The sequence below is a fragment of the Sus scrofa genome, chromosome 2 (genome assembly GCF_054392235.1).
Source record: "Sus scrofa isolate SSC_HxYL_T2T_F1_AM1 chromosome 2, Sscrofa_HxYL_maternal_Yorkshire_Landrace_v2.0, whole genome shotgun sequence".
Lineage (NCBI taxonomy): Eukaryota > Metazoa > Chordata > Mammalia > Artiodactyla > Suidae > Sus > Sus scrofa.
Window position 1 is genome coordinate 43,745,350 of NC_139384.1, and position 25,487 is coordinate 43,770,836.

The 25,487-nt window shown below is 43.2% G+C and overlaps 2 protein-coding genes across 9 annotated transcripts in view; one reads left to right on the forward strand and one right to left on the reverse strand.

Annotated features, from left to right (window-relative positions):
* Positions 1-1,908: 1,908 nt before the first annotated feature.
* LOC100523888 (mitochondrial sheath formation-associated protein) lies at positions 1,909-12,439 on the reverse strand. 4 transcript variants are annotated; one of them, XM_085011819.1, is made up of 4 exons: positions 5,704-5,920; positions 5,188-5,276; positions 2,964-3,001; positions 1,909-2,020 (listed from the first exon to the last, which is right to left on the reverse strand). In XM_085011819.1, the coding sequence occupies exons 1-3, from the start codon at positions 5,770-5,772 to the stop codon at positions 2,980-2,982; spliced, it is 180 nt and encodes a 59-aa protein (XP_084867945.1). In that variant the 5' UTR covers positions 5,773-5,920; the 3' UTR covers positions 1,909-2,020; positions 2,964-2,979. The 4 variants fall into 4 exon arrangements, 2 of the variants coding, with proteins under 2 accessions (XP_084867945.1, XP_084867946.1); XR_014837226.1 differs by lacking the exons at positions 1,909-2,020; positions 5,704-5,920 and adding an exon at positions 12,333-12,439 and having other exon boundaries at positions 2,948-3,001; XM_085011820.1 differs by lacking the exons at positions 1,909-2,020; positions 2,964-3,001 and having other exon boundaries at positions 4,926-5,276; positions 5,704-5,919.
* Positions 12,440-12,585: 146 nt separating this feature from the next.
* Positions 12,586-25,487, forward strand: part of UEVLD (UEV and lactate/malate dehyrogenase domains) — a 54,972-nt gene continuing 42,070 nt past the window's right edge. For all 5 annotated transcript variants that reach the window (XR_014837220.1, XR_002341551.2, XM_013994493.3 and 2 more), the window contains exons 1-3: positions 12,586-12,690; positions 17,834-17,918; positions 23,445-23,510. Coding sequence is in view for 1 of the 5 variants with exons in the window: in XM_013994493.3 (XP_013849947.2) it covers positions 12,649-12,690; positions 17,834-17,918; positions 23,445-23,510 (193 nt within the window). In the remaining 4 variants the exon portion in view is untranslated. The remainder of the gene's footprint in view (positions 12,691-17,833; positions 17,919-23,444; positions 23,511-25,487) is intronic.

Below are 25,487 nucleotides of genomic sequence, written 5' to 3' on the forward strand. Positions count from 1 at the left end.
CCACCAGCCTATATGAGCGTCCTCATGGATGCTGGTCAGATTTGTTTCCACTGCGCCACGACGGGACCTCCGCTTATGAATTTCTTTGATGGCCATATGCAGCATGTGGAAGTTGCCAAGCCAGGGATTGAATCTGAGCCGCAGATTCAGCAACGCCAGATCCTGTGCAGGATCTCACCATGCAGGTCTGGGGATGGAACTCATAACCCAGGCCCCTACATTGGATTTTTAACCCACTCCACCACAGTGGGAACTCCTTATGAATTTTGAATTCACTTCTCTATTAGAAAAAGTAATCCATTCAGTACTTAGAACCACTTAAAAATAGTAGACATATACCAAATGGTCTTCAACAAAATGCTGTTTACATAACCGAAAGATGTACTTTGCTGGTAAGGGTGCACTTCTGAATAATGAAACTATTAATCATCCCCAAGCAACAGGAACAGTTCCATATACTTTATTTTTATTTGCTCCTATTAGGTTTTCTTCCTCTCCTAGGGTCAGAAAGCTCCAAACCACTTTTAGGGGACTTACTAGGAATACCCTAGGTCAGATACTTAGATTAATTGTGTGGGTTTTATACTTAGGTTCCCATCCTCGGTCTCATAAACTCAAACTTGAGGACTGAGCAGTTAAGCTTTTGTTTCTAACATGCTGCCTGTGTCAGCAGCAGCCACTGCGAAAAGGAAAGACCACTTCTTGGCTATTCAGGTGGAAGACATTTGAGCCAAGAGGTAGTCAAAATCTTGGCTAACCCAGCCACACTTGTTTGGCTCTTCCTTGGCACTTAAAAACATGCCAAAGAGGAGTTCCCGTCGTGGCGCAGTGGTTAACGAGTCCGACTAGGAACCATGAAGTTGCGGGTTCGATCCCTGCCCTTGCTCAGTGAGTTGAAGATCCTCCGGCGTCGCTGTGAGCTGTGGTATAGGTTGCAGACACGGCTCGGATCCCGCATTGCTGTGGCTCTGGCATAGGCCGGTGGCTACAGCTCCGATTCAACCCCTAGCCTGGAAAGCTCCATATGCCATGGGAGCGGCCCAAAGAAACAGCAAAAAGACAAACAAAACAAAACAAAAAACAACATGCCAAAGAGAAGGCCTGGATCTTAGGCTTGACTTTGCTACCCAGAACCATGTGGGTTAGTTACACCTCTCAACATTTTTGACACTTTGCAAAATGAAGCTAAGGTTACTATAAGGATTGAAATAATGTATAGTGTAGTATCTAGCACCTTTTTTTTTTTTTTTTCTTTTGTCTTTTTAGGGCCATAAGCTCAGCACACGGAGGTTCCCAGGCTAGGGGTCAAATCAGAGCTGTAGCTGCTAGCCTACGCCACAACCACAGCAACGTGAGATCCAAGCAGCATCTGCAACCTACACCACAGCTCATGGCAACACCAGACCCTTAACCCACTGAGCAAGGCCAGAGATGGAACCCGCATCCTCATGGATACTAGAAAGGTTCATTAACCACTGAATCTTGTTGGGAACTCCTCTAGCACCAAATATTAAAATGTCTTTCCCCACATAGTGCAAGTTTTGGATTCTTAATGATGGCTGTGAAAAGGCCACAGAGAAATAAAACCCCCCAAAAATAGGCTTAAAGTTGCTATGATCTCTAACCCTTTCTGTAACATTTTTTTCAGCCCTAGACCCTGGACCCAGGAGAAAGCATTATATAGAAACAGTGAATTTCTAACCACAAGGGTACAGAATAGGGAACAAACTGAACTAGGTATCTTACTCTTAATGTCAGTCTTAGAGACTACGAAACAGAGGGGACCCAATCACTCCCATCCACCCAACTCCCTCCCCACCCTCCAGCTCCCTGTTTTAAGCTAACAGAATACCAATTCTTCATTCATCTTTAAAAGTGTGACAACTTCTTACATTAAATGTGACAAAATAATGTGCAATTACTTTATGTGAAACCAACGGCAGGAACCGTACAGCTGGTCAGGAAAGCTTCAGAGCTGCATTACTTCACCAGGATCATCTTTGCTTACTTCCACCGGGGTCTGAGGGGAAAAAAGTGTGTCAGGTGGGTCTTACCTAGTGTTTGCCGGGGTGTGGGGCTGAGCTAACTACCCTCCTTCCCAAGGGCAGGTGGGAGTAGCAGTGCCAATTCTGTCTCACCTAATGCCCCTGAACCCAGTTGCCACAGGGGCTTAGCCTGTGTAAGAGTTCACGAAAGGCAGAGGAGGAGTTCCCGTTGTGGTGCAGCGGAAATGAACCCGACTAGTATCCATGAGGATGCTGATTCCATCCCTGGCCTCACTCAGTAGGTCAAGGATCCAGTTGGCCGTGAGCTGTGATGTAGGTTCCAGAGGCGGCTCGGATCCCAAGTTGCTGTGGCTGTTGTGGTCTAGGCTGGCAGCTGCAGCTCTCATTTGACCCCTAGCCTGGGAACTTGCATATGCTACAGGGGCAGCCCTAAAGCAAACAAACAAACCAAAAGAGAGAGAGAGGCAGAGGAAAGACAAACATCCAAGTTCTAACAGGAGAGAGGAAAGAGACATTTGCCACCAGAACTGTTTTACAGACCAGTGTTTACTTGACGAGGGACAGTTGAGTGTGGGTGCTGGTGTGGGCCTATTTAAGAAGTGGTGTTGAAGGCACGAGACGAGGTCACTCCCATCAGACAGCTTTGACTCCAGGCCTGAAATAGCTTTACCTCTATACTTTAGTTTCTTTGAAAGACATAGAAGAACTTAAAGAGAGTAAAGATTCTTAGGATAAAAGATGTATAAAACATCACGTCACAGAGGAAACCGACCACTCTAGATAGCTAGGTAGTGTATAACAACAGAGGTAAGTAGCCTCACAGTAACTTTTAATAAGGAAGAGAGTATTTGCTTTTCTTTATTGAAAGTTACTGTGAGTTTTGTGATGCTTCGTTCATTTATCCCAGGAAATAGATTTCAAAGTAGGAATAGAGAACAAAGATGACGGCACACTTACCCCTCCGGGGGGATACTTATATCCCTTCCACATTGTTCCTGCAATGAGAAGCATCCATAAGACAACGATCATTGCGGGGCTTCTTGCTCAGCTGGTGGGGTGTGCAAGGGAAAAGAGGCCGTTCTGAAAGCGTGGCGTTCTATTCCCCAAGTCCTGGAACCTGGGCTGTCTTCACTCAAGACCAGATGGTGGATGGCCCAGCATGATATCTCCTGGCTGAGGAGCTCCGGGTCTAGTCTGATCTGAAATGGCTCACCATGGCTAGAGATCAGACACCAATTGTGACATCAGCTGTGACCTCGGAGACCAGTCAGAGTGAGTAGCTATGAAACAGTTGGCCAGGATGTCAGGTATGTAGGGGCTAAAGTACCCTTCTCAGAAAGGTCTTCTCTTTGATGGCTTTGTGTGGTTAGTACCTAGCTGTTGTCATATCATTTTTTTTTTTTTTTAACAGCTGCATCTGTGGCATATGGAAGCTCCCGGGCTAGGGGTCAAATCAGAGCCGCAGCTGCCAGTCTATGTATGCCACAGCTGGGTACTTAACCCACTGAGCCAGGGATCGAATCTTAATCCTTATGGATACCAGTTGGGTTCTTAATCCACTGAGCCACAATGGGAACTCCCTGGTGTCATATCTTTATTAATGCATCACCTGCCAAAATTTTGACTACTTGCTTTATGAAATCAGCAAGCAGAAAACATTGCTCTGTACAAAACGAAACACATCCTGGGTTAACCGGAGGAGTGACTGGATATGTATACTATGAGCAATGACTTAAATATTATTAGGATAGTCAAAGAAGAAAAATCTTGCACTTTGCCAACTGGCACAGTTAAATGCTCATCATGCAGGGGAAGCTTCCAACTTTGCTGAGAAGGGAAGAGAAGGAAGATGGGCTGTTATGCTTATTTCACAGCTGAAGAAACCAAGGCACAAAATAGTTTCAGTGGTTTGGTCAGCATCACACTGTGGCAGTGGCTTAAGGTAAACCAGAGCCCAGTGCCCCCCTCCACATCCCCGCCCCACAGAGGTCTGACTGTTGGGCCAATAACAATAGAACTTCCAGAGCAGATGGAGGGAAAAAGAACCTCCATCATGCTTCATTCCTCTTATCCCTGGGCCGGGGACTTGATAGCCCTGCCTTCTGGAGAAGCTTCCAAGAAAACCTGTAATCAGCATACAAGTGAGAGTCTCAGAGTTAAATTTCTTTAACAATGGGAACCTCTCTGAGAAAACTGGCCTAAAAGACATGGGGTGGGATTCAAGAAAACCAGGAGATTTTTTTTTTTTTGCTAAAAAGACACTGCTACCAATGTCTCCTCTTGGCAGGCTAGTTTAGTGGAATGAGTGCAAAAGATCTATGCTTGCACCCCAGCTTCACAAATGGGTTGGTTTGTGTGGCCTTGGGTAAATAGTTGAGGTCATTGAGGTCACTCTTTGTTGACGGGTTCATTATTTTGCCTAGTTGTTAAATGAGCATTTATTAAATGCTAATTGTCAAACTTTGCATTAAATGCTTTACACAAATGTAATCCTCACAAAACCAGAGCATATTGGAATATCTCCATTATATAGATGAAGAAACTGAGGTGTAGAAAGATTCTCTCCCAAGGTTACATGGCTAGAAAGTTGCAAAGTTAGGACTTGAGCTCAGATTTATGTTAACTCCAATTTTAGAATCTGCTGAAGGGCGCATTAAAGGTCCTGGAGTTCCCGTTGTGGCTCAGTGGTTAACAAATCCAACTAGGAACCATGAAATTGCGGGTTAGATCCCTGGCCTTGCTCAGTGGGTTGAGGATCCGGCATTGTCGTGAGCTGTAGTGTAGGTCACAGACGTGGTTTGGATCCTGCGTTGCTGTGGCTCTGGTGCAGGCTGGTGGCTACAGCTCTGATTAGACCCCTAGCCTGGGAACCTCCATATGCCTCAGGTGCAGCCCTAGAAAAGGCAAAAAGACAAAAAAAAAGTGCTGGTCCCATTTATTATAGAGTTTGCACAGAGAAACTAAGTTTATAGATGAAACAATGTTTGAAAAGAATAACCATGAGGTATGGTTATTAACAAAGCTTTGAACCTTGGCCTGCTGTCACAGTGCTCCCCAAATTCTTTCCCTTTCCACAGTTTATTTTCCAGAGGAATGTAAACTTTCCACTGAGATTGCAGGGTGCCACCAAGTTCTCTTGAATGGGAGGAAGCCAGCCCAGCAGAACGTCACGCCCACTCACAGTTGCAGTTCTTCATCCAAAGTCTGGCTCCTCTGGTGTGCTTTGCTTTCCTGAACAGCCCACCTCTCTTTCCACTTCAGAGTTGGAGGCTGAGACAGAAAGAAATTTAAAGGCAGAGCTGGCCTGATGGGTTGGCCCAGGAGGTAAATGCCTCTATATGTGACTGAAAGTGCTGCCGAAGCTCCCACCAGTGTCCACATTCCCTTTCCTCCCAGCAACCACTGATCCACTTAGCCTGAAATCTGGAAGTCAGGCACCGTCTCCAGCAGACCCCTTATAAATTCCATAGTGCTTTGAAATAAGTGATGTTTTGTACCCAAGTGGAGGGGAAAAGCCTTAAAGACATCCCAATGGGATGAGAAGCCTGGGAAACTAAACTTGGTTCCCACCACATCCTGATCTCTAAGTAGTAGTGAGATCTTAATTATCTTTCCTGTTGGGTCAGATACCCCAGCTGGGAGAGTAGTCAGAGCCAGAACTGACTACCAGGGATTAAGAGGCAGGGTCATCACTTACCATGAACTCTGGAAACGTGCCCATGTAACAGGCAAATCCAACAAAGAGCATCCAGCCGAGCACAATCATGATACCAAGTAAAACAATTTCTAAGACACAATTGCACAGTGAAAGCCTAGTCACCAGTATCTTGGCAAAGGAGTACGCTTGGCAACCCTCAGTTGGTAGAGGTCTCTCATGTCCGTTCCAGTCCTTAGCTCCTAAGGATCTGCAACTCCCTTGTGGAGAAGCTGGAGTCTAGTGAGGCATTGTGACATCACAGACCATACGGCCCAGACTCCACAACACGACAGAGAGACAACCCCCAGACTAGTAGCTGGGCAGTGAACTAAGCTCTTTGTGTGTGTTATCTTGTAGCAACAATATGCGGTAGGTACTATTATTTATCCCATTTTACTAATGAGAAAACTGAGGCTTACAGAGCCTAAGGGACCTGCACTAGGTGACACAGCTGAGCTGCGGATCAGGGCTTCGTTGCCTGTTAGGAAGTTGGGCTCTTTAGACTAGAAACTGGGATTGGGAAAGGTGTGTGCCTAGGTCTATGACAGCTGTGAATGGAACAAACTGAATTCTAAGGAAATGAAATCTCTATTTCTGTCCCACATCCCCTCCCCTCCGATCTCAAGGACACTCTCACCATCATTTCACCGATTTTGAACTCCTTTGGTCAGTTCCTGTCCACCGGTTCTCTTTTCTCGCTCTTCAAGAAGCCACAAGTGTCTTTTTTTTTTTTTTTCTTTTTGCTATTTCTTTGGGCCGTTCCCGTGGCATATGGAGGTTCCCAGGCTAAGGGTCGAATCGGAGCCGTAGCCACCAGCCTACACCAGAGCCATAGCAACGAGAGATCCGAGCCGCGTCTGCAACCTACGCCACAGCTCACGGCAACGCCAGATCCTCAACCCACTGAGCAAGGCCAGGGATCGAACCCGAAACCTCACGGTTTCTAGTCGGATTCGTTAACCACTGCATCACGATGGAAACTCCAAGCCACAAGTATCCTTGTCCTCTCCTCTCAAAAACCTCCAACTGATGCTGGGGCTCCCTTCCTAACTGTCCTGTTTCTTAATTTCCTTTTATGACCAGACTTCCTAACAAGTGGTCCACACCCAAAGCCTTTCTTTCCAATCCACACCTTTCTCCCATGCACCACATTCTGACTTCTGCCTTCACTCTACTACTTCGATGCTCTCTTAGAGGTTACCAAAGATCTTTTTGGTCAGGTTTAATGACCTCATCTTGATCCCTTTCATCTCCTTGCACTGACATGGTGGAATCCTCCCTCCACCTGAGTTCTTCCTACATACCCATCTACCTATTATTTTTATATCCCTTTTATTTCCATTATTATTACTACTATTTTTTTTTTTTTTAGGGCTGTACCCATGGCATATGGAAGTTCCCAGGTGAGGGATCAAATTGGAGCTGCCGCTGCCGGTCGACACCATAGCAGTGCCAGATCCAAGCAGCATCTGCGACTCATGCCTCAGCTTGCAACGCCAGATCCTCAACCTACTGAGAGAGGCCAAGGATCGAACCAGGATCCTCATGGATACTAGCCAGGATCTTAATCTGCTGAGCCACAAGGGGAACTCATTATTTTTAAATTATGGAAATAGTAGGTGCTCACTGTAAAACCTAGTAAATCCAAAAATTTATAAAGAAAAATGTAATACCCTTCCCAATTTTCTCAGCCCCATGATGTAACCAATTTTACCAGCCTAGTGTGTTTTCTTCTGCCAAAGACTTCTCCACAAGCTTGCTAACATCACTAAACATATAGAGGGATATAGAGGGTTTTTTTCAGTGTTGTTTTATTAAAGGTGGTCATACTCCATATGCTACCATATATAACTTGCTTTTCTCCTATAATCACTCATCATGGACATCTTCCTGGGTCAACTGATAAAAAAATCTAAACACATGCCTTTTTTTGTTTCTAATATGTTTTATTGAGGTAGAAATTACATATGATAAAGCACACTCAATTTTTAGTGTACAGTGGATGCATTTTTTTTCTTAAAAAAGTGTCCCTCTTGCAACTACCACCACGATCAGGATAGAAAAAGTTGTGATAATCTCAAAGTTCCCTGTGCCCCTTTATAGTTGATCCCCAACCCCGAATCCCTTGGCCTCTGGCAACCACTGATCTGCTTTTGCATTTTCCAGAACTTAATATAAATGGAATCAGAAGCTTCTTTCACTTAGCATCAATGCTTCTGTGATTCACTCACATTGTACAATAGTTTTGTTTTACTGAATATTATTCCATTGTATGGATGAATCAATTGATCAATTTACCTGTCAAAGAACATTAGGGTTGTTCCTAGTTTGGGGTTATTTTGAATAGAAACGTTATAAATATTTGTGTGAGGGTTTTTTTAAAGGGAACATAAATTTTAATTTTTCTAGGGTAAATCCCAAGAGGGGCATTGCTGGATCACATAGAAAGTGCCTGTTTAAAAATTTCTCTATTACTGGAGTTCCCGTCGTGGTATAGTGGTTAACAAATCCGACTAGGAACCATGAGGTTGCGGGTTCAGTCCCTGCCCTTGCTCAGTGGGTTAACGATCTGGCATTGCCATGAGCTGTGGCGTAGGTTGCAGACGCGGCTCGGATCCCACGTTGCTGTGGCTGTGGTGTAGGCCGGTGGCTACAGCTCCAATTGGACCCCTAGCCTGGGAACCTCCATATGCAGCGGGAGTGGCCCAAGAAATAGCAAAAAGACAAAAAAAAAAAAATTTCTCTATCACTAATTTTCAGCAATTTTATTTTGAGGTGGCTTTGTGTAATTTTCTGTATGTTTCTTCTGTCCGAGGTTTGGTGAACTTCTTGAATCTGTGTTTATGGTTTTCATCAAATTGGAAAAATGGTTGGCTACTGTTTCTTCAAATATTTTTCTGTCCCCTCCTTTCCCTTTCCATGACCTCCATTATGTACGTACTAGACCAGGAATCTGTATGATAACGTCCCACGGCTTGCTGGTACTCCGTTTTTTTTTTCTTTTTGTATTTCATTTTCAACAGTTTCCATTGCTGTCTCTTTCAAGTTCACTCTTCTTTCCCCCTGATCTTCTAATCTTCTGTTAATCCCATACAGTGTATTTTTAATTTGACGTTGTATTTTTCACCTCTAGAAGTTCAGTTTCTTTCTTGCTTGCTTGCCTGCTTTTTAGGGCCAAACCCGTGGGCTATGGACGTTCCTAGGCTAGGGGTTGGATCTGAGCTATCTGAGCTATGTCCATTCCAGCGACGGAACCCACATCCACACAGATACTAGTTGGATTCGCTTCAGCTGCACCACAACGGGAACTCCTCAATTTCTTTTTTTAATTCTTTCATTTTTCTCCACACCATGTTCATGTTATCCTTGACATCCTTAAGCCTATTTATGAGATTGATACCAAAGATTTTAAGAATCCTGTCTGCAAATCTATCATCTCTGTCATTTCTGGGTGTGTTGTACTTGAGCCACTGCAGTGGCAATGCCAGATCCTTAACCCACTGAACCACAAGAGAACTCCTGTTAACATATATATATATATATTTTTTTTTTAAATTTAATTTTATTTTTTGTCTTTTTGCCTTTTCTTGAGCCACTCCCGCGGCATAAGGAGGTTCCTGAGCTAGGGGTCTAATCGGAGCTGCAGCCACCGGCCTACGCCAGAGCCACAGTAACGGGGGACCCGAGCTGCATCTTCGACCCACACCACAAATCATGGCAATGCCAGATCCCCGACCCACTGAGCGAGGCCAGAGATGGAACCCGAAACCTAGTTGGATTCGTTAACCACTGCACCACGATGGGAACTCCTATATATGTTTGTTTTTTTTTTTTTGAAAAGCTTGAAACTCAGGTCTGAGAACCAGAACTGTACCTACATCATCTTCTCCTTATGGCTTAGGTCACCTTACACTTTCATTCACTCAGTAAACTTTCTATTGAAGGCTTATTTTTTATCTGCTTTACCGAACATTAGAAGAAAGAAGACATGCATCAATTCAAGCATCCTAGGCTTTGGGAACATAGAGATAATTGAGATTTGATCACTATCTGACAGGGCTTCAGCTAGAGGGGACAGAAAGAGGGATGCAGATGGAGGTAGACAGGTACAGCAGGACCATAAAAAATACCCCATTCATGGGGTTCCCATCCTAGCTCAGCAGTTAACCAACCCGACTAGGATCCATGAGGATGCAGGTTCGATCCCTGGCCTCGATCAGTGGGTTAAGGACTCGGCATTGCCATGAGCTGTGGTGTAGGTTGCAGACACGGCTCCAATCCCACGTTGCTGTGGCTGTGGTGTAGGTCGGTGGCTGTAGCTCCAATGTGACCCCTAGCCTGGGAACTTCCACATGCCATGGGTGTGACTCTAAAAAAAAAAAAAACAAAACCCAGTCAGGCACTAAGGCAGGAAGCAAGCAAGACACGCATGCTTGGGGAAGAGTGAATGTTTCAGCCTGGTTAGTTGATAGGATCTAAAAGCACCAGTTACAGGAGATGAGGGTGGGTCCTACTGGCAGTCAGCCAATGTTTCTGCGGCATAGTCTTCCTCTGATGATCAAGCACATATAGGTACAGAATTCCAGTTTCCTAGAGCTTATTAATCACAAAATTTCAACACAATTTCACACCGAGTGAGAGGCAGCACAATGCGCAGAACATTAGGAACATGGTCTCTGACATCACCTTCTGCAAACATTTGAGTCTTTGTTTCCCTATCTGTAAAATAGGGCCGATTATACCAGATAGCCTCTATTTTAAAGTGTACCCTTTTTACATTCACGCTCTTTTCAAATAGCTATAAATGTTAAAATCGATGTGTACATATACATATTTAATTTTGAAAGCTTTTCTCCCTCAAAACAAGTAATACATCTCTTATTTGACAGGATCAGAGAAACAAGGACATAAGCAATACTTCACTAACCCTCAGCTTGCTCATCAGTAAACCTCAGATAATGATAATAATTCCATCTAAGTCATAGGGTTTTGTAAAAATTAACTGCAATAAAGCACATAACAATGTACCTTCTACATAGGAAAAGACAGCTACACACACACACAAATGCACATGCAGGCATGAAGTCTCTCATACACACACATACACACACACACACACACACACACACACACACACACGGGCATGAAGTCTTCATAGTGCCTGTAATTCATTCACAGTGATTAAACCAGAAGAGAATTGGTGGCTCGGATGAAACGTCTCTCCCACAAAAGGTTTCTTCATAAAAGATTGAAGACATTTGCTCGGGCCTTACTCTAACTTGATAGCTTGTTCTTGATTAATGGATTTCAGACAGGATCTGTTAGATCTTAGAATCCCTGGACGTTCCATGGTTTCTGAGGTTTGTTGGATCTGGCTGAGGTGCTCTTAACAGGCCTCTTATCCTTCAAGCTTCTCGTCTCCTACCTGGTCTCCCAGCTTTGACTCTTGCCCCACCACACACACCGCAGTCTCTTCACAACACAGTAGTCAGACTTAGTCTTTTATAACTCAGTCAGATTGTGTCACTCCTCTGTTTAAAACCCTCCAGTGGCTTCCTCTTTCTCTCAGGGCAAAAGCCTGAGAGAGAAAAAAAAGCAGCCTCTGACATCTGGAAACTGGACTGAGCCAGCTAGGTCTTAGGCTTGTTAGAAGCTGACCTGACCCTCACAGCCTGGCTCCTGTTGTCTCCTGCTGGATATAAACAATCTCTCAGAACACCAACATCAGGAAGGGTCACTCAGACCATGACAAAAATGAGACAAAACAAGGCCCCCAATGTCCTCTCTTGCTTTTTGCTGAAGGTGGTATTTATGGTGAGGGCTTCTGCCATTTCGGCCAGTTACTCAGTTCTCCTGGGTCTTTCCCAAGTATACAGTGTTATGAACTTTTGTTTAATTTTCTCTTGTTATTACCTCCTGTCAATTCCACTCTTAGATCAGCCAGAAGAACCCAGAAGAGTAGAGGAAAATTTCTTCCTCCCCAACAATATCTAGCAAATAGCCAAGGCTCAACAAAAGTTTGCTGAATTAGTAAGTGCTCCTTCCAGCCTTTCACTTTCTTCTCCTAATGGAGTCACAGCATTCCTATCTCTGGCTCTTCCTATAACTATAATCACCCTCCATCCCACCCAACCTCTCAGACAGTTAAAATAGCCAGCCCCTGGGGACTTTGTAGGCACACTGGCTCAAGCCAGGGATGCAAAGCAGGTAAGTAACTGACTCAAGGAGACCAAAGAAAGCCAGCAAATTGCATCTTTTTGTTTTTTCCTTCTCCAGACGACCTTATCCACCAATTTACTTTCTTTTGTTTTCAAACTCTTTTTGACAGCTGACTTTTTCCTCTGTCTGCCACCAACCTGGTTATGCTCCGCTCCCCCCTCCCCCGCAAAAGGCAACCCCTCCTGGCAATGCTGCATCACCCTCACTCAGCTGTCTTATCTCCCAGTTCTGACAAGACTCCTGCTGCCTCCGTCTTCCTTTCTAGCCCCCCGAAATTTTGCTTTTTAAGTTCCATTACCTCTTCCTTCCTAAATCCAACCACAATTTGGGGTCTTGATCTTTCTCCCTACTGCGCTGTATTTAACATCACCTTTTCGAAACTCTCCGAGAACAGTGCCAATAACTTCTACCTCCTTTCGTGCTCCTCCTTGGACTTCCTATTCCTCTCTTCACAGATGTCCCCAAGTTTCCTTTCCAGCAAGCTGGGTCGTGGTCCTCTCGGCGCTCACGCGTTTCTGACGGCGATCAGGGTGGAGCGGTGGTCAGACTCCAGGCGGAGCCTGGGCGAGCCTGGAGCATTGGACACAAGTGGACTTTCGAGTCTGGGAAGGGGCGGGGCCTTGGACCGGTCGGGAAGTTTGGTCCTCGGCGGCCGCCGTCCAGGGAAGGTGTGTAAGGAGATCGGGTGCTGGGGTGGCAGAACCGTCCTTGCGGTCCCGGCTGGACATGGAATTCGACAGCGAGGGTCTGAGACGACTACTTGGCAAGGTGCGGGCAGCTAGCCGGGCAGCGTCTGGGACCTCGGGGTCTGGGGTTGTTTCCACCCCTGGTCGCACCGCCTCCTCGCGGAGTTTGCTCGGCTTGTCACGGGGCGTAGAGCGGGGGTGGGCTGGTCTGGAACCGACGGCGGGGAATGGGCCCAAGGAGGCGGCGGGCCTCTCCCTCCCAAGGCCCGGCCTCTGGCTCCACCGGCAACTTCGAGATCCCCCCCCGACCCCACCCTATCACTTGCTGTGCGGCGTTCTCACGCCACCAGCTTCTCTGCGTCTCAAACAGATTCCGGCTCTGCCCTGTTCCTTTTACCACGCCCTTCTGTTTGCTGAAATGGGCTGCCCCACCTTTTAAGACTCAACTCAGTTATTATTCAGTCCTTCCTCTACTTCCTTTCAGAAGTATAGATGATCACTTTGTGGAGTAACTGTTCGTTTGCAAATCTTGCTGGGGAGGTGGGGTAGGTGGGCGGGGGTGAACTTTTTGATGGCCGAGACCGTGCTGTAGTATTCCCTTCACTTAGCCCTGCGCCCGACTACGATGGTGGTGCTGAGTAACTGCAGTGAATGAAAGCTCTGTGTAGATTTAGGAATGAAGACAGGGCTTGAAGGCCCGGAAGAGATCCTCTTAACATTGAAATGTTGAGTGGGAGGGCCATTTTCCCTGTTAGATCAGGCTTTTAGTCCAGGCTCCCTGATTCCCCACCAGTGTACAGTCTGAGGTAACCACCTTTTTTTGCCTCCAGTTTCTTAGTTTAAATGGTTCATAATGCATTTTAAGACTTAGCCATGTGGAAACATTTATGCCATTTTTGTTGGGTTTGCTTATGTCTTTTTTTTTCCTTCCTTCCATCTTTCTTTCGTTCTTTCCTTTCCTTTCCTTTTTTCTTTCTTTCTTTCCTTTTCTTTTTTGCTTTTTTTAAGGGTATGGAAGTTCCCAGGCCAGGGATTGAATCTGAGCTGCAGTTGTGATCTACCCTCTGTGGCTACGCAGGATCCTTCAATCCACTGTGCCAGAAGGGGAGTGCATTTTTTTTAAGACATAAAATAGTTCTTTTTTTTTTCTCCAGATGTCAAAAAGGCAAATCACATATTTGACTGGTAGTGACATTTGTGTTTTCAAGCCCTAAGGAAGAGTGCTTTTGCCCTCTCTTGATAAACTTTTATAACAGTTTTACAGTTAAATCAGTTCTGGTATATATGCAGCCATTAATCACACACTCTCACAGGGTGTTAAGGATGTAGAAGACAGTTTATAACATCAAGAAGAAAACACAACAGAAATTGTTTGGTTCACAATAAATGTGTATTCCAGGTGACGGCAGTGCTGCCTTTTGTACCTTTCTGTAGTGTTTAGAGTTCAGATCATTTCATTCACTTCTGTTTACACTGAATCAGGGACACTGAATCTGGGACTCATTATTACCCTGCTATAATCCGCACTGATCCATTCTTAGTTTTTTGTTTTTTGTTTTTTGGAGCCACACCCGCAGCATATGAAAGTTCCCAGACTAGGGTCCGAGCCGTGTCTGTGACCTACACCACAGCTCATGACAGTGCTGGATCCTTAACCCACTGAGAGAGGCCAGGGATCGAACCCGAGTCCTTATGGATCCTAGTTGGGTTCGTTATCACTTAGCCACGACGGGAACCCCTCGATTCTTAGTTTTGATGCTCAGTCCTGTGGATCATAATTGTTTTCTGTATCCACTCATAGGCATCTGCCTCTTGTTGTTAACTCCCATCCAGTTAGCCTACATTTATTGAAGGCATACCCTGTACTAAGTGCTGTGGGGAAATACAAAGATGAGTAAGAGATGATTCCAGTCTTCAGGTTGATAATAATCATATGCTTTTTCTTCTGCCAAATTCTTTCCCATCTTAAAATGACCTTCCTCCTTCCCTTTAATTTTCTTTACCATTTGAGGCTCTAATGTGAATTGTAGACAGCTCTTTGCAGAAGCCTTTCTGTAACTTAGATTTGCATTGTGTCATTGTATCATTTCCTGTCTGTACTTACTTTTGTATACATATTTTGTTTAATATCTCAATTTTACATATCTTAATCCCAAGATCGTCATACATTTTTATTGATGTTGTCAGGGAGTAGAGCTATATCTAGGGTTTTTTTTTTTTTTTTTTTTTTGCTTTTTAGGGCTGTATGCATGGCATGTAGAAGTTCTCAGGTTAGGAGTTGAATTGGAGCTACAGCTGCCAGTCTACACCATAGCCACAGTAATGCGGGATCCGAGCTTCGTTTTCTACCTACACCACAGCTCACAGCAACACTGGATCCCTGACTCACTGAGCAAGGCCAGGGATCAAACCCTCATCCTCATGGATACTAATCAAATTCGTTTCTGCTGTGCCACAATGTGAACTCTGAGTTATATCTGTTTTGCACATGAAAAACTTAAGGCACCAAGAGGAAACAGGATCTGTTAGCAGTTATTCTTTATTTTCTCCCAATCTCCTGCAGCCTAGACACTAATCTCCTTTTTGTTTCTATGGATTTGCCCATTTGGGGTATTTTATTTTTTAATTTTTGTTACTATTATTTTTTTGTCTTTTTAGGGCCGCATCTGCAGCATGTGGAGGTTCCCAGGCTAGGGGTCGAGTCAGAGCTGTAGCTGCTGGTCTACACCAGAGCCATAGCAATGTGGGATCAGAGCCACGTCTGTGACTTACACCACAGCTCAGGGCAACGCCAGATCCTTAACCCACTGCGCAAGGCCAGGGATTGAACCTGCATGCTCATGGATGCTAGCCGGGTTTGCTAACCGCTGAACCATGACGGGAACTCCCATTTGGGGTATTTTATATACAAATCATACAATATGTGGCTTTTAGTCTTTGTTTTCTTTCATTTAGCATAATGTTTTCAAGCTTTATCCAAGTTGTACTTTATATCATTTCTTTATTCTAAATGGCTGAATAGTCCATTTCATGGATATGTTACACTTTATTCATTAGTTGATGGACATTTGAATTGTTTTCACTTTTTGGCTATTATTAATAATGCTGCTATGAACAGTCATGCACAAGTTTTTGTGTGGACATGTTCTCATTTTTCTCGGGTATGTATCAGAGTGGAATTTTCTGGGTCATGTGGTAACTCTGTCTTTAATATTTTGAAGAACTGACAGACTTCCAAAGCAGCTGTGTCTTTTTACCACCAGCAGTGGTATATGTATATGAAGGTTCTGATTTTTTTTCTTTTTTGTCCTTTTGCCTTTTCTAGGGCCGCTCCTGCGGCATATGGAGGTTCCGAGGCTAAGGGTCCAACTGAAGCTACAGCCACTGGCCTACACCACAGCCACAGCAATGCCAGATCCCAGCCATGTCTGCAACCTACACCACAGCTCACAGCAACGCCAGATCCTTAACCCATTGAGCAAGGCCAGGCGTGGAACCCGAAACCTCATGGTTCCTAGTTGGATTCGTTAACCACTGAGCCACGATGGGAACTCCATGAGGGTTCTGATTTCTCCACGTCCTCTTCTACGTTTGTCATCCTCTGTCTTTTTTCTTTTCTAAAAAATATTTTGGTGGCAGCCATGGCATGTGGAAGTTCCCGGGCCAGGGATCAAACTTGGCACTGTAGTTGCCGCCTGCTCACAGCTGTGGCAGTGCTAGATCCTTAACCCACTGTGCCACATGGGAACTGTCATGTGCAACATGTGGAGGTTTCTAGGGTAGGGGTGAAATCACAGTCACAGCCACAGCCACAGCAACACCAGATCCAAGCTGAGTTTGCAGTATACACCACAGCTTGAGGCAATGGGGATTGTTAACCCACTAAGCAAGGCCAGGGATCGAACCTGTGTCCTTATGGATACTAATCAGGTTCCTTACTGCTGAACCACAACTGGAACTCCTATCTTTTTTATGATAGCCTTCTTTTGATTATAGTATGGATCCTCCGATTTGTTTTGCTCTTTTCAAAGATTGTTTTAGCTGCATTCCTTGAATTTTCAGATCAGTTTTGTAAACTTTTGCACATGAGCCAAAAAGTCAGCTTAGATTTTGATAGGGATTTTTTTTTTTTTTTCTTTTTAGGGCCGCACCCACAGCATATGGAGGTTCCCAGGCTAGGAGTCAAATCGGAGCTGCTAGCTGCCAGCCACAGCCACAGCCACAGCAGTGCTGGATCCAAGCTGTGTCTGTGACCTACACCACAGCTCATGGCAACGCCAGATCCTTAACCCACTGAGAAAGGCCAGGGATCGAATTTGCATCCTCATGGATCCTAGTCGGGTTCGTTAACTGCTGAGCCACGAAGGGAACTCCTGAGTTGATTGTTGAATCATTTGGGAAGTATTGTCATCTTAGTGTTAAATCTTCTGATCTATCCACAAGGGATGTCTTTCTGTTTATTTAGATCTACTTTAATTTCTTTCAACAGTATTTTGTAGTTTTTAGAGTCTAAGTTTTGCATTGTTGTTAAATTTATTCCTAAGTATTTTATTCTTTTTGATGTTATTGTAAATGTAATTGTTTTCTCAATTTCATTTTCAGAATGGTAAGGGACTCTTAACATACTTAAAAAAATTTTAATCCCCTTCACAAGTCTAGGAGATCAGTTTAATTTCTCTATCCAAATGAGGAAATAAGTTCAAAGAAGTTAAATGATTTTGTCCACAGGGCGACCAAGGTAGTATTTCTGAGGTAGTTCAGTCAACCTGACTACAAACCCTTGCATACTTTCTCTTCTCCCTTCGAAAACCAGTTACAGTACTAGAAAGGGAAGTTCAGGGTGTATCAAGTGAATGAGGTATTTAGCAATAGGAGCTGGATCTTAAACAGTGGTGATTGGTGTGCTACATCTGCCCTGTTTCTTAAGCCTTCAGGAAGTATTTGGAAGCAATTTGATATAGTAATTAAAGGCGCAGGCGCAGCAGCGTTTGGACTTCACTAATCAACTTGCTCTCTAACTCAGCAAGTTATTTTGATTCTCTAGCTTTTATTTTCATCTTCTGTAAAGTAGAGCAGTTATAAGCCCTACCTATTTCATAAGATCGTTATCAAAAGGATTAAATCGGATAACTATTCATAGTGCATAGTAAGTATTTAGTTAAATATTGATTTGTAATTGTTCTTTTGCTTATAGTCTTATTCCATGTTCATTTTTCTCTTTCCAGTACAAGTTCAGGGATCTAACTGTGGAAGAACTAAAGAATGTAAATGTGTTTTTCCCACATTTCAGATATTCCATGGATACCTATGGTAAGAATTGTGTCCTCTAGTTTTTGCTGCATTATTTAAGCTATTATTTGCTGCATTATTTAAGCTATTATTTAAGAACAAATCTGTTATAGAACACATTTGTTGTAATTCTCATTTCTATGAGATCCTACTCTATAGCACTGGGAACTGTATCTAGTCACTTATGACGGAGCATGATAATGTGAGAAAAAACAATGTGTGTACATGTATGTGTGACTGGGTCACCTTGCTGTACAGGAGAAAATTGATAGAATGCTGTAAACCAGCTATAATGAAAAAAAAATCATTAAAATAAAAAAATTCTAATTTCTCTCTTTTATCCCCTGATTTTTTTTTTTTTTTTTTTTTTTTAAGGGCTGCACCTGCAGCATATGGAAATTCCCAGGCCAGGGGTCAAACTGGAGCTGCAGCTGCCAGCCTACACCACAGCCACAGCAACAGGGAAACCAAGCTGCATCAGTGACCTACGTTGTGGCAACACCAGATCCTTAACCCCCTGAGCAAGGCCGGAGATCAAACCCAAACTCATGGATACTAGTCATGTTCTTAGCCCTCTGAGCCACAGTGGGAACTCCCTTTATCCCCTGATTTTGAGCTGCACTTTATGACCGTTATGACCTGTAGTTTTTGAGGGAATTTAAGTTAATGAAATTTCTTTAAAAAACAATTTTTTTTTGGCGTTACCATAGTGGCACAGCGGAAACGAATCTGACTAGGAACCATGAGGTTGTGAGTTCGATCTCTGGCCTTGCTCAGTGGGTTAAGGTTCCAGGGTTGCTGTGAACTGTGGTGTAGGTTGCAGATTCGGCTTGGATCTGGCGTTGCTGTGGCTCTGGAATAGGCCAGTGGCTACAGCTCCAAGTAGACCCCTAGCCTGGGAACCTTCGTATGCCGCCTGTGCGGCCCTAAAAAAAAAAAAAAAAAAAAAAAAACTTTTCTTATGGTTGATTTACAACATTCTGTCAATTTCTGTTGTAAGTTAATGAAATTTCTGTTGTATTAGTTTTCTATTGCTATTGTAACAGATTAGCATAAATGTAGTGGCTTAAAACTGCACAAGTTTACTATCTTATAGTTTTGTGGGCTAGAAGCCTGACATAGGTCTTTGTAGTTTAGAAGCATTGGCATGTCTTAGTTCCAGTTTCTGGAGGCTCTGGGAAATAATCTATTTTCTTGCCTTTTTTAGTTTCTTTCTTTTTTTTTTCTTTCTTTCTTTTTTTTTTTTTTTTTGTCTTTTTGTTGTTGTTGTTGTTGTTGCTATTTCTTGGGCCGCTCCCACGGCATATGGAGGTTCCCAGGCTAGGGGTTGAATCGGAGCTGTAGCCACCGGCCTACGCCAGAGCCACAGCAACGCAGGATCCGAGCCGCGTCTGCAACCTACACCACAGCTCACGGCAACGCCGGATCGTCAACCCGCTGAGCAAGGGCAGGGACCGAACCTGCAACCTCATGGTTCCTAGTCGGATTCGTTAGCCACTGCGCCATGACGGGAACTCCTCTTTTTTTTTTTTTTTTTTTTGTCTTTTTAGGGCTGTACTGCGGCCTATAGAGGTTCCCAGGCTAGGGATCAAATTGGGGCTGTAGCTGCCGGCCTACGCCATAGCCACAACAAAGCCAGATCCTTAACCCACTTAGCAAGGCCAGGGATCAAACCCATGTCCTCATGGATACTAACTGGGTTTGTTAACCACTGAGCCACGATAGGAACTCTGCCTTTTTTTTAGTTTCTAAGTGTCACTCATATTCTTTGGCTTGAGGTCACCTTCCTCCATCTTCAAAGCTAGCATTATTGCATCTTCAACCATCCTTCTATAGTCAAATCTCCAGAGAAAAGGTTTTTTGCCTTTAAGAACCAACATTATTAGATTAGGCCCACTCTTAATAATACAGGGTAATTTCTCCATCTCAGGGTCCTTAACTTAATTGCAACTAAAAAGTTTCTTTGCCAAGTAAAGTAATATATGCACAGGTTCCAAGGATTAGGATACTGAACATCTTTTTTAAAAATTTTATTTTATTGAAGTAGAGTTGATTTACAATGTTGTGTTAATGATATTGGACATCTTTGGAAGCCATTGTTCTGCCTACCACATATGTGGTTGATAATAAATTAATCACAAAGTTTTATTTTTCACCTTCTATAGACGGTCTGGTTACCTGAAAAAGATTTTACCTTATCTTTCAAAATTTCTGACCACAACCCACACTTGGAAATACATTTTATATCATGATCCCATATGCACAACTAAAATATTATGCATACTTTGGCATTTTCTTTTCCATTCCATATCCATTAAAACTAAATGCTGATTGGGACTCACTACCTATGAACTGGTCAAAACACACAGTTTTGAAAAAGTTCTTTATTCTAATGGGTATGTATTATATTTGGAATTAGCTTGGGTTAAGAAAATATATCTAATTCAGATTCATATACTGGAAGTTTTGAGGAGTTACGGAAGTATTTCTTAGAAATAGCTAATTTTATGTGTGGAAGAAATGATTAGTTTCTGGCCCATCTATGTCTGGCCTCTCTTGGCTAGCACTGAGGTGTCTGGTGCTGCATAAATGCCTGGGATGGGATATTTAACAGCCATTATTTATTGAACGCCATGTATACTTCCAAATGTTTTATCTACATTATTTTATGTATTTTCTTACAACCAAAACTGTGAGGCATTATCATCTTCAAGAGGCTTCAGAGAGTTTAAATAACTTGTTTAAGGAAGTTCCTGTTGTGGCTCAGCAGTAATGAGGATGTGGGTTCGATCCCTGGCTTCGCTCATTGGGTTAAGGATCAGGTGTCGCTGTGGCTGTGGTGTAGATCACAGATGTAGCTCAGATCTCATGTTGCTGTGGCTGTGACATGGGCTGGCACCTGCAGCTCCAATTCAGCCTGTCACTGGGAACATCCATAAGCCGAGAGAGCGGCCCTAAAAAAAAAATAATAATAGCTTGCTTTGATTACATAGCTAGTTAGTCGTTGAAGTGCGGTTTTTACGGTTTTTACTCATGTCCATCTTACCCTCTGCTTGAATACTACTTGCTCTTTTACTGTGGCTTTTTTTTTCTTACAGCTTTAAAGCTTTGTTATACCAGATAATTCTTATTTTTGTTTCCCTCATCTAGAGGAAATAAGCCCTGGTGCCATTCAACCCTCAAGCTATAGAATTAATATTGTCAGTATAATTTTATTATTGGAGACAATGTTAGTCATCTATTATAATCATTTCTCTTTTGGCTTTTTGAATAATTTGATTGGACACTGACTATTTATACCTATAGTTTCTCTACCATATTTCCAGGTTCCTCTGTGTCTTTGAGAAACAACCCCTGTTCCACTCTTCTTTCTAGTTTCTGCATGGAGTGATCCCTTTACCTATTGTTACCTTTCACTCGTATAGTTCAAGGTAAACATTAAGACTTATGTACACTTTTGGCCTTGAGCTTCTGTCAGCCTGGCTTTTCCTCTTCTCTCTGATGGGACATTATATCTATTTAGACTTTTTTCTTCTACTGCTTAAATAGTGTGGTTAGTTACTGAGGTCCTAAAAGGACTACATTCCAAGGTAGTTTGAAACCAGATGTAGTATTTTCTGTATTCAGTTCAGAAATTAGGGCGTTAGGGACTTCCTGTTGTGGCACATCAGAAACGAATCCAACTAGTATCCATGAGGATGCAGGTTCAATCCCTGGCCTCGCTCAGTGGGTTGGGGATCCAGGTTTCTGTGAGCTGCAGTATAGGTCACAGATGCGGCTTGGATCCTGAGTTGCTGTGACTGTGGTGTAGGCCAGCAGCTGTAGCTGCAACTCAACCCCTAACCTAGAACTTCCATATGCTTTGGGTGCAGCCCTAAAGAAACAAAAAAAAAGAAAACCAAAAAAAAAAAAAGAAATTGGGGCATTAATTCCCCATCAGTGTGTCCCAGTTATTTATGGGTAAGTTGAAATTTCAGGGATGTGAAGAAACCAAAATAAATTAGCTTTCAAAAATAAAGTTTTTTTATTCCTATAATAAAAGTTATAATCTGATATCTGAAAGTGATTGTAACTGATTTTATTTTATTTTATTATTTATTTATTTATTTTTGTCTTTTTGCCTTTTCTAGGGCCGCTCCCGTGGCATATGGAGGTTCCCAGGCTAGGGGTCGAATCGGAGCTGTAGCCACTGGCCTACGCCAGAGCCACAGCAACGCGGGATCCGAGCTGCGTCTGTGACCTCACCGCAGCTCAGGGCAACGCCGGATCATTAACCCACTGAGCAAGGGCAGGGACAGAACCCGAAACCTCATGGTTCCTAGTCGGATTCGTTAGCCACTGCGCCATGACAGGAACTCCTGTAACTGATTTTACATGTGACAATTATTTGATAATGTCCTCAAATTTTATAATCCTTTACTTAAGAGTTTTCATATTATCTCATTTAATCCTTATGACAACTTTATGATACAGTCTTTATTTTATAGATTTTATTTTTTCATTATTATTTTTTTAGGGCCATATGGAGGTTCCCAGGTGAGGGGTCGAATCGTAGCTGTTGCTGCCAGCCAATGCCACAGCCACAGCAATGCCAGATCCGAGCCACATCTGTGACTTACACCACAGCTCACAGCAACGCTGGGTTTTTAACCCATTGAGCGAGGCCAGGGATAGAACCTACATCCTCATGCTAGTCATATTCATTTCCGCTAAGCCTCAACGGGAACTCCTAGATTTTATATCTTTATTTTATAGACGATGAAACTGAAGGGCAAAGAGATTAAAGTAACCAAAAATGACATGTCTCTGTCGATGAAAATAATAATCAATCTGAACAGAAGTGGAAAAGACTTTTATTCAAGCCAAACTGAGGCTTATAGCCAAGGAAACATCCTCTCAGCTTCCAAAGAAGCACAGTTTTCAGCACAGCTTTATATCAGTCAGAACAAAGAACACCAAGCATGACCGGGGTGCATTTCCTTCAGGGTTTCAAAAAAAGACAGATGAGCATGCACACAGTGAGTCAGTGTGGCCTTGGCACCTGTGAAGGGAGCTTTATCATTGAAGTAGCGCTGGCACTGATGTGCCAGGGAAGGGTGGCATTTATCTCTTAGCTTCAAAACAGACATTCTTTACTACTGAACAATGCACCCTTTTCTTTAGTGGTTAGAGCAGATGTACAGTGTTATGTTTAATCGGCCACAAAACATTTTTGTTAGCATAAAGTTAGATCATGAATAAGCTGGGATGACTTCCCCGTACCTCAATAGGTGAAAGTTTCTCCCATCACCTCTAAGTAGGGAAAGTGGGCCTAGAACTTGGGATTTCAGTATCAAAGTCCCGTTTTCTTTCAACTACCTGCTCTACTTTCCAAAAGAACATCATCTAGTAATTTCCCCTTGTTCACACACTTACTAACTCCTAGCCGACGGTATTTAGTAATGATGTATGTTTCTGTAGGTTTGTGTGTGCGCACAGATACTTTAATACAGTTCTTCCTACTTCTGATTGCACATTTTGGGGCTATTTTTTTTTTTTTTCTTCCAGTTTTCAAAGATAGTTCCCAGAAAGACCTGCTGAATTTCAGTGGCACTATTCCTGTGATGTATCAGGGTAAGTGTGAAAGTTATGAAATTGTGGGAATTTTTTAAAAGAGCAGTTTTATATAAGAGCTTCTGTTTGCTTAGTTCCATAACATTCTCAAAGTTGTTTTCACAATATGATATGTTTTCACAATATGATATGATCTATCCTGAACCACCTTGGGTCTAGCAGAAAGTTGTCCCAGTTAAGGAAGGCCATCAGATTCAGTTCAGTTCAACAGATGTTTATTTACCAAGTGTCAGCTATGTGCCCACTACTCTGCTAGGTTTTGAGGTCCGGAGGCAAGCAAGTCAGACCGAGGCCTGTTTTTGTGGAGCATTATCTCTGCTTTCCACAGCATACTGTGCAGATCCCACCCTTTTCTCCATTACATCAATGTTTTGTTCTCCTCCTTTTATATGAGGTAGCATTATCCCCATTCTGTAGGTGAAACTGAACCCTGGTCATGTGGTTTACCTAAGCCCACATAGCCAGTATCAGGCTGGAAGTTAAAACCCCAAGAGAAAAATTTTAAAACACAGAGACCACTGGGAGTTCCCGTCTCGTGGCTCAGAGGTAGCAAATCTGACTAGTATCCGTGAGGACTCGGGTTCGACCCCTGGCCTCGCTCAGTGGGTTAAGGATCCAGTGTTGCTGTGAGCTGTGGTGTAGGTCACAGACATGGCTCAGGTCTGGCATGGCTGTAGCCGTGGTGTAGGCCAGCAGTTGCAGCTCCGATTCGAGCCCTAGCCTGGGAAGCTCTATATGCCGCAGGTGCGGGCCTAAAAAGCAAAACAAAAACAAAAACAACCCACCAAAAAAAGTGCACAGAGGCCATTAAAGCTCAAAGAAAGCAACATATTTTCAGGTGACCTGAGAGGTCAAAATAGCTAAGTGTCCAAAATGGAAAAAAAACAAAACAAAACAAAAATCACTAACTTCCCTGTACTTCCTATTTGTCTAGACCTACTTCTTTCAATGTTCAAGTGAACTAACCTGTCAGATGGGTGTTATAGAAGGTTGCTTATCTGGTATGATTTGAAGAACACCAGTGAAACATTGATTCCAATAAATTTCTTTGAAGCGGTGCTTGAAATTCCACCATTAAAAGTCCATTCTTCTTTTATTTTATTATTATTTTTTTTGTCTTTTTGCCATTTCTTGGGCCACTCCCATGGCATATGGAGGTTCCCAGGCTAGGGGTCTAATCAGAGCCTTAGCCACCAGCCTACACCAGAGCCACAGCAACGCGGGATCCGAGCCACGTCTGCAACCTATACCACAGCTCACTGGCAACGCCAGATCCTTAACCCACTGAGCAAGGCCAGGGATCGAACCTGCAACCTCATGGTTCCTAGTCAGATTCGTTAACCACTATGCCACGACGGGAACTCCAAAAAATCCTATTCCTCTTTTAAAATATAAGTAATCTCAGAAGCAGTAGCATCCAAATTCACTAATACACAGTGCTGTGCTTATAGAATATACTTGGTAAATATTTGTTGAATGATTGAATTAGTTTATTTGATTACTGACTGACGAGTTTAGGAATAAATGAATTTACTGGGCACTGCAAAAGGGCTGAGGAGGATCTGGAAATCAAAGGGAGAGAGAGCAGTGGAGTTTGCCATCTCTTACAAAGCACTCACCACTGTATGATGGGAGCTCATTGTCCAACAGACACCAAAAAGCTATGTTTGGGGGGACTTTTTTCAAAGTAAGTGTTTCATTATGGTAGTTCCTAGACTGTTACAAACCCTCCTTAATTTCTTCATTTCCCCTCCACCGCAATCCACCATGATGACTTATTGCTGGAGTTACACTCATGTTTTATTCTGCTTCTGTTAATGTCCAACTATGACACCTGTTTGGCACAGAAACTTCTTAGGAATTTAGCTTGATGTTTATGAATAGAAGTGTGTTTGGAGGTGAAAGTAGGTAGCAGTGGGCTCTGAAAAAATTGCAGTGAAGTTGGCAAAACAGGTAGAGAGTGAATTTTTATTTTCT

Coding starts and splice junctions, on each gene's coding strand:
- LOC100523888 (XM_085011819.1), bottom strand. CDS start 5,772: ATGATTGTGCTCGGCTGGATGCTCTTTGTTGGATTTGCCTGTTACATG. Junction 5,277..5,703: donor GCACGTTTCCAGAGTTCATG/GTAAGTGATGAC, acceptor TTTCTGTCTCAG/CCTCCAACTCTGAAGTGGAA. Junction 3,002..5,187: donor TTGGATGAAGAACTGCAACT/GTGAGTGGGCGT, acceptor TTCTCATTGCAG/GAACAATGTGGAAGGGATAT.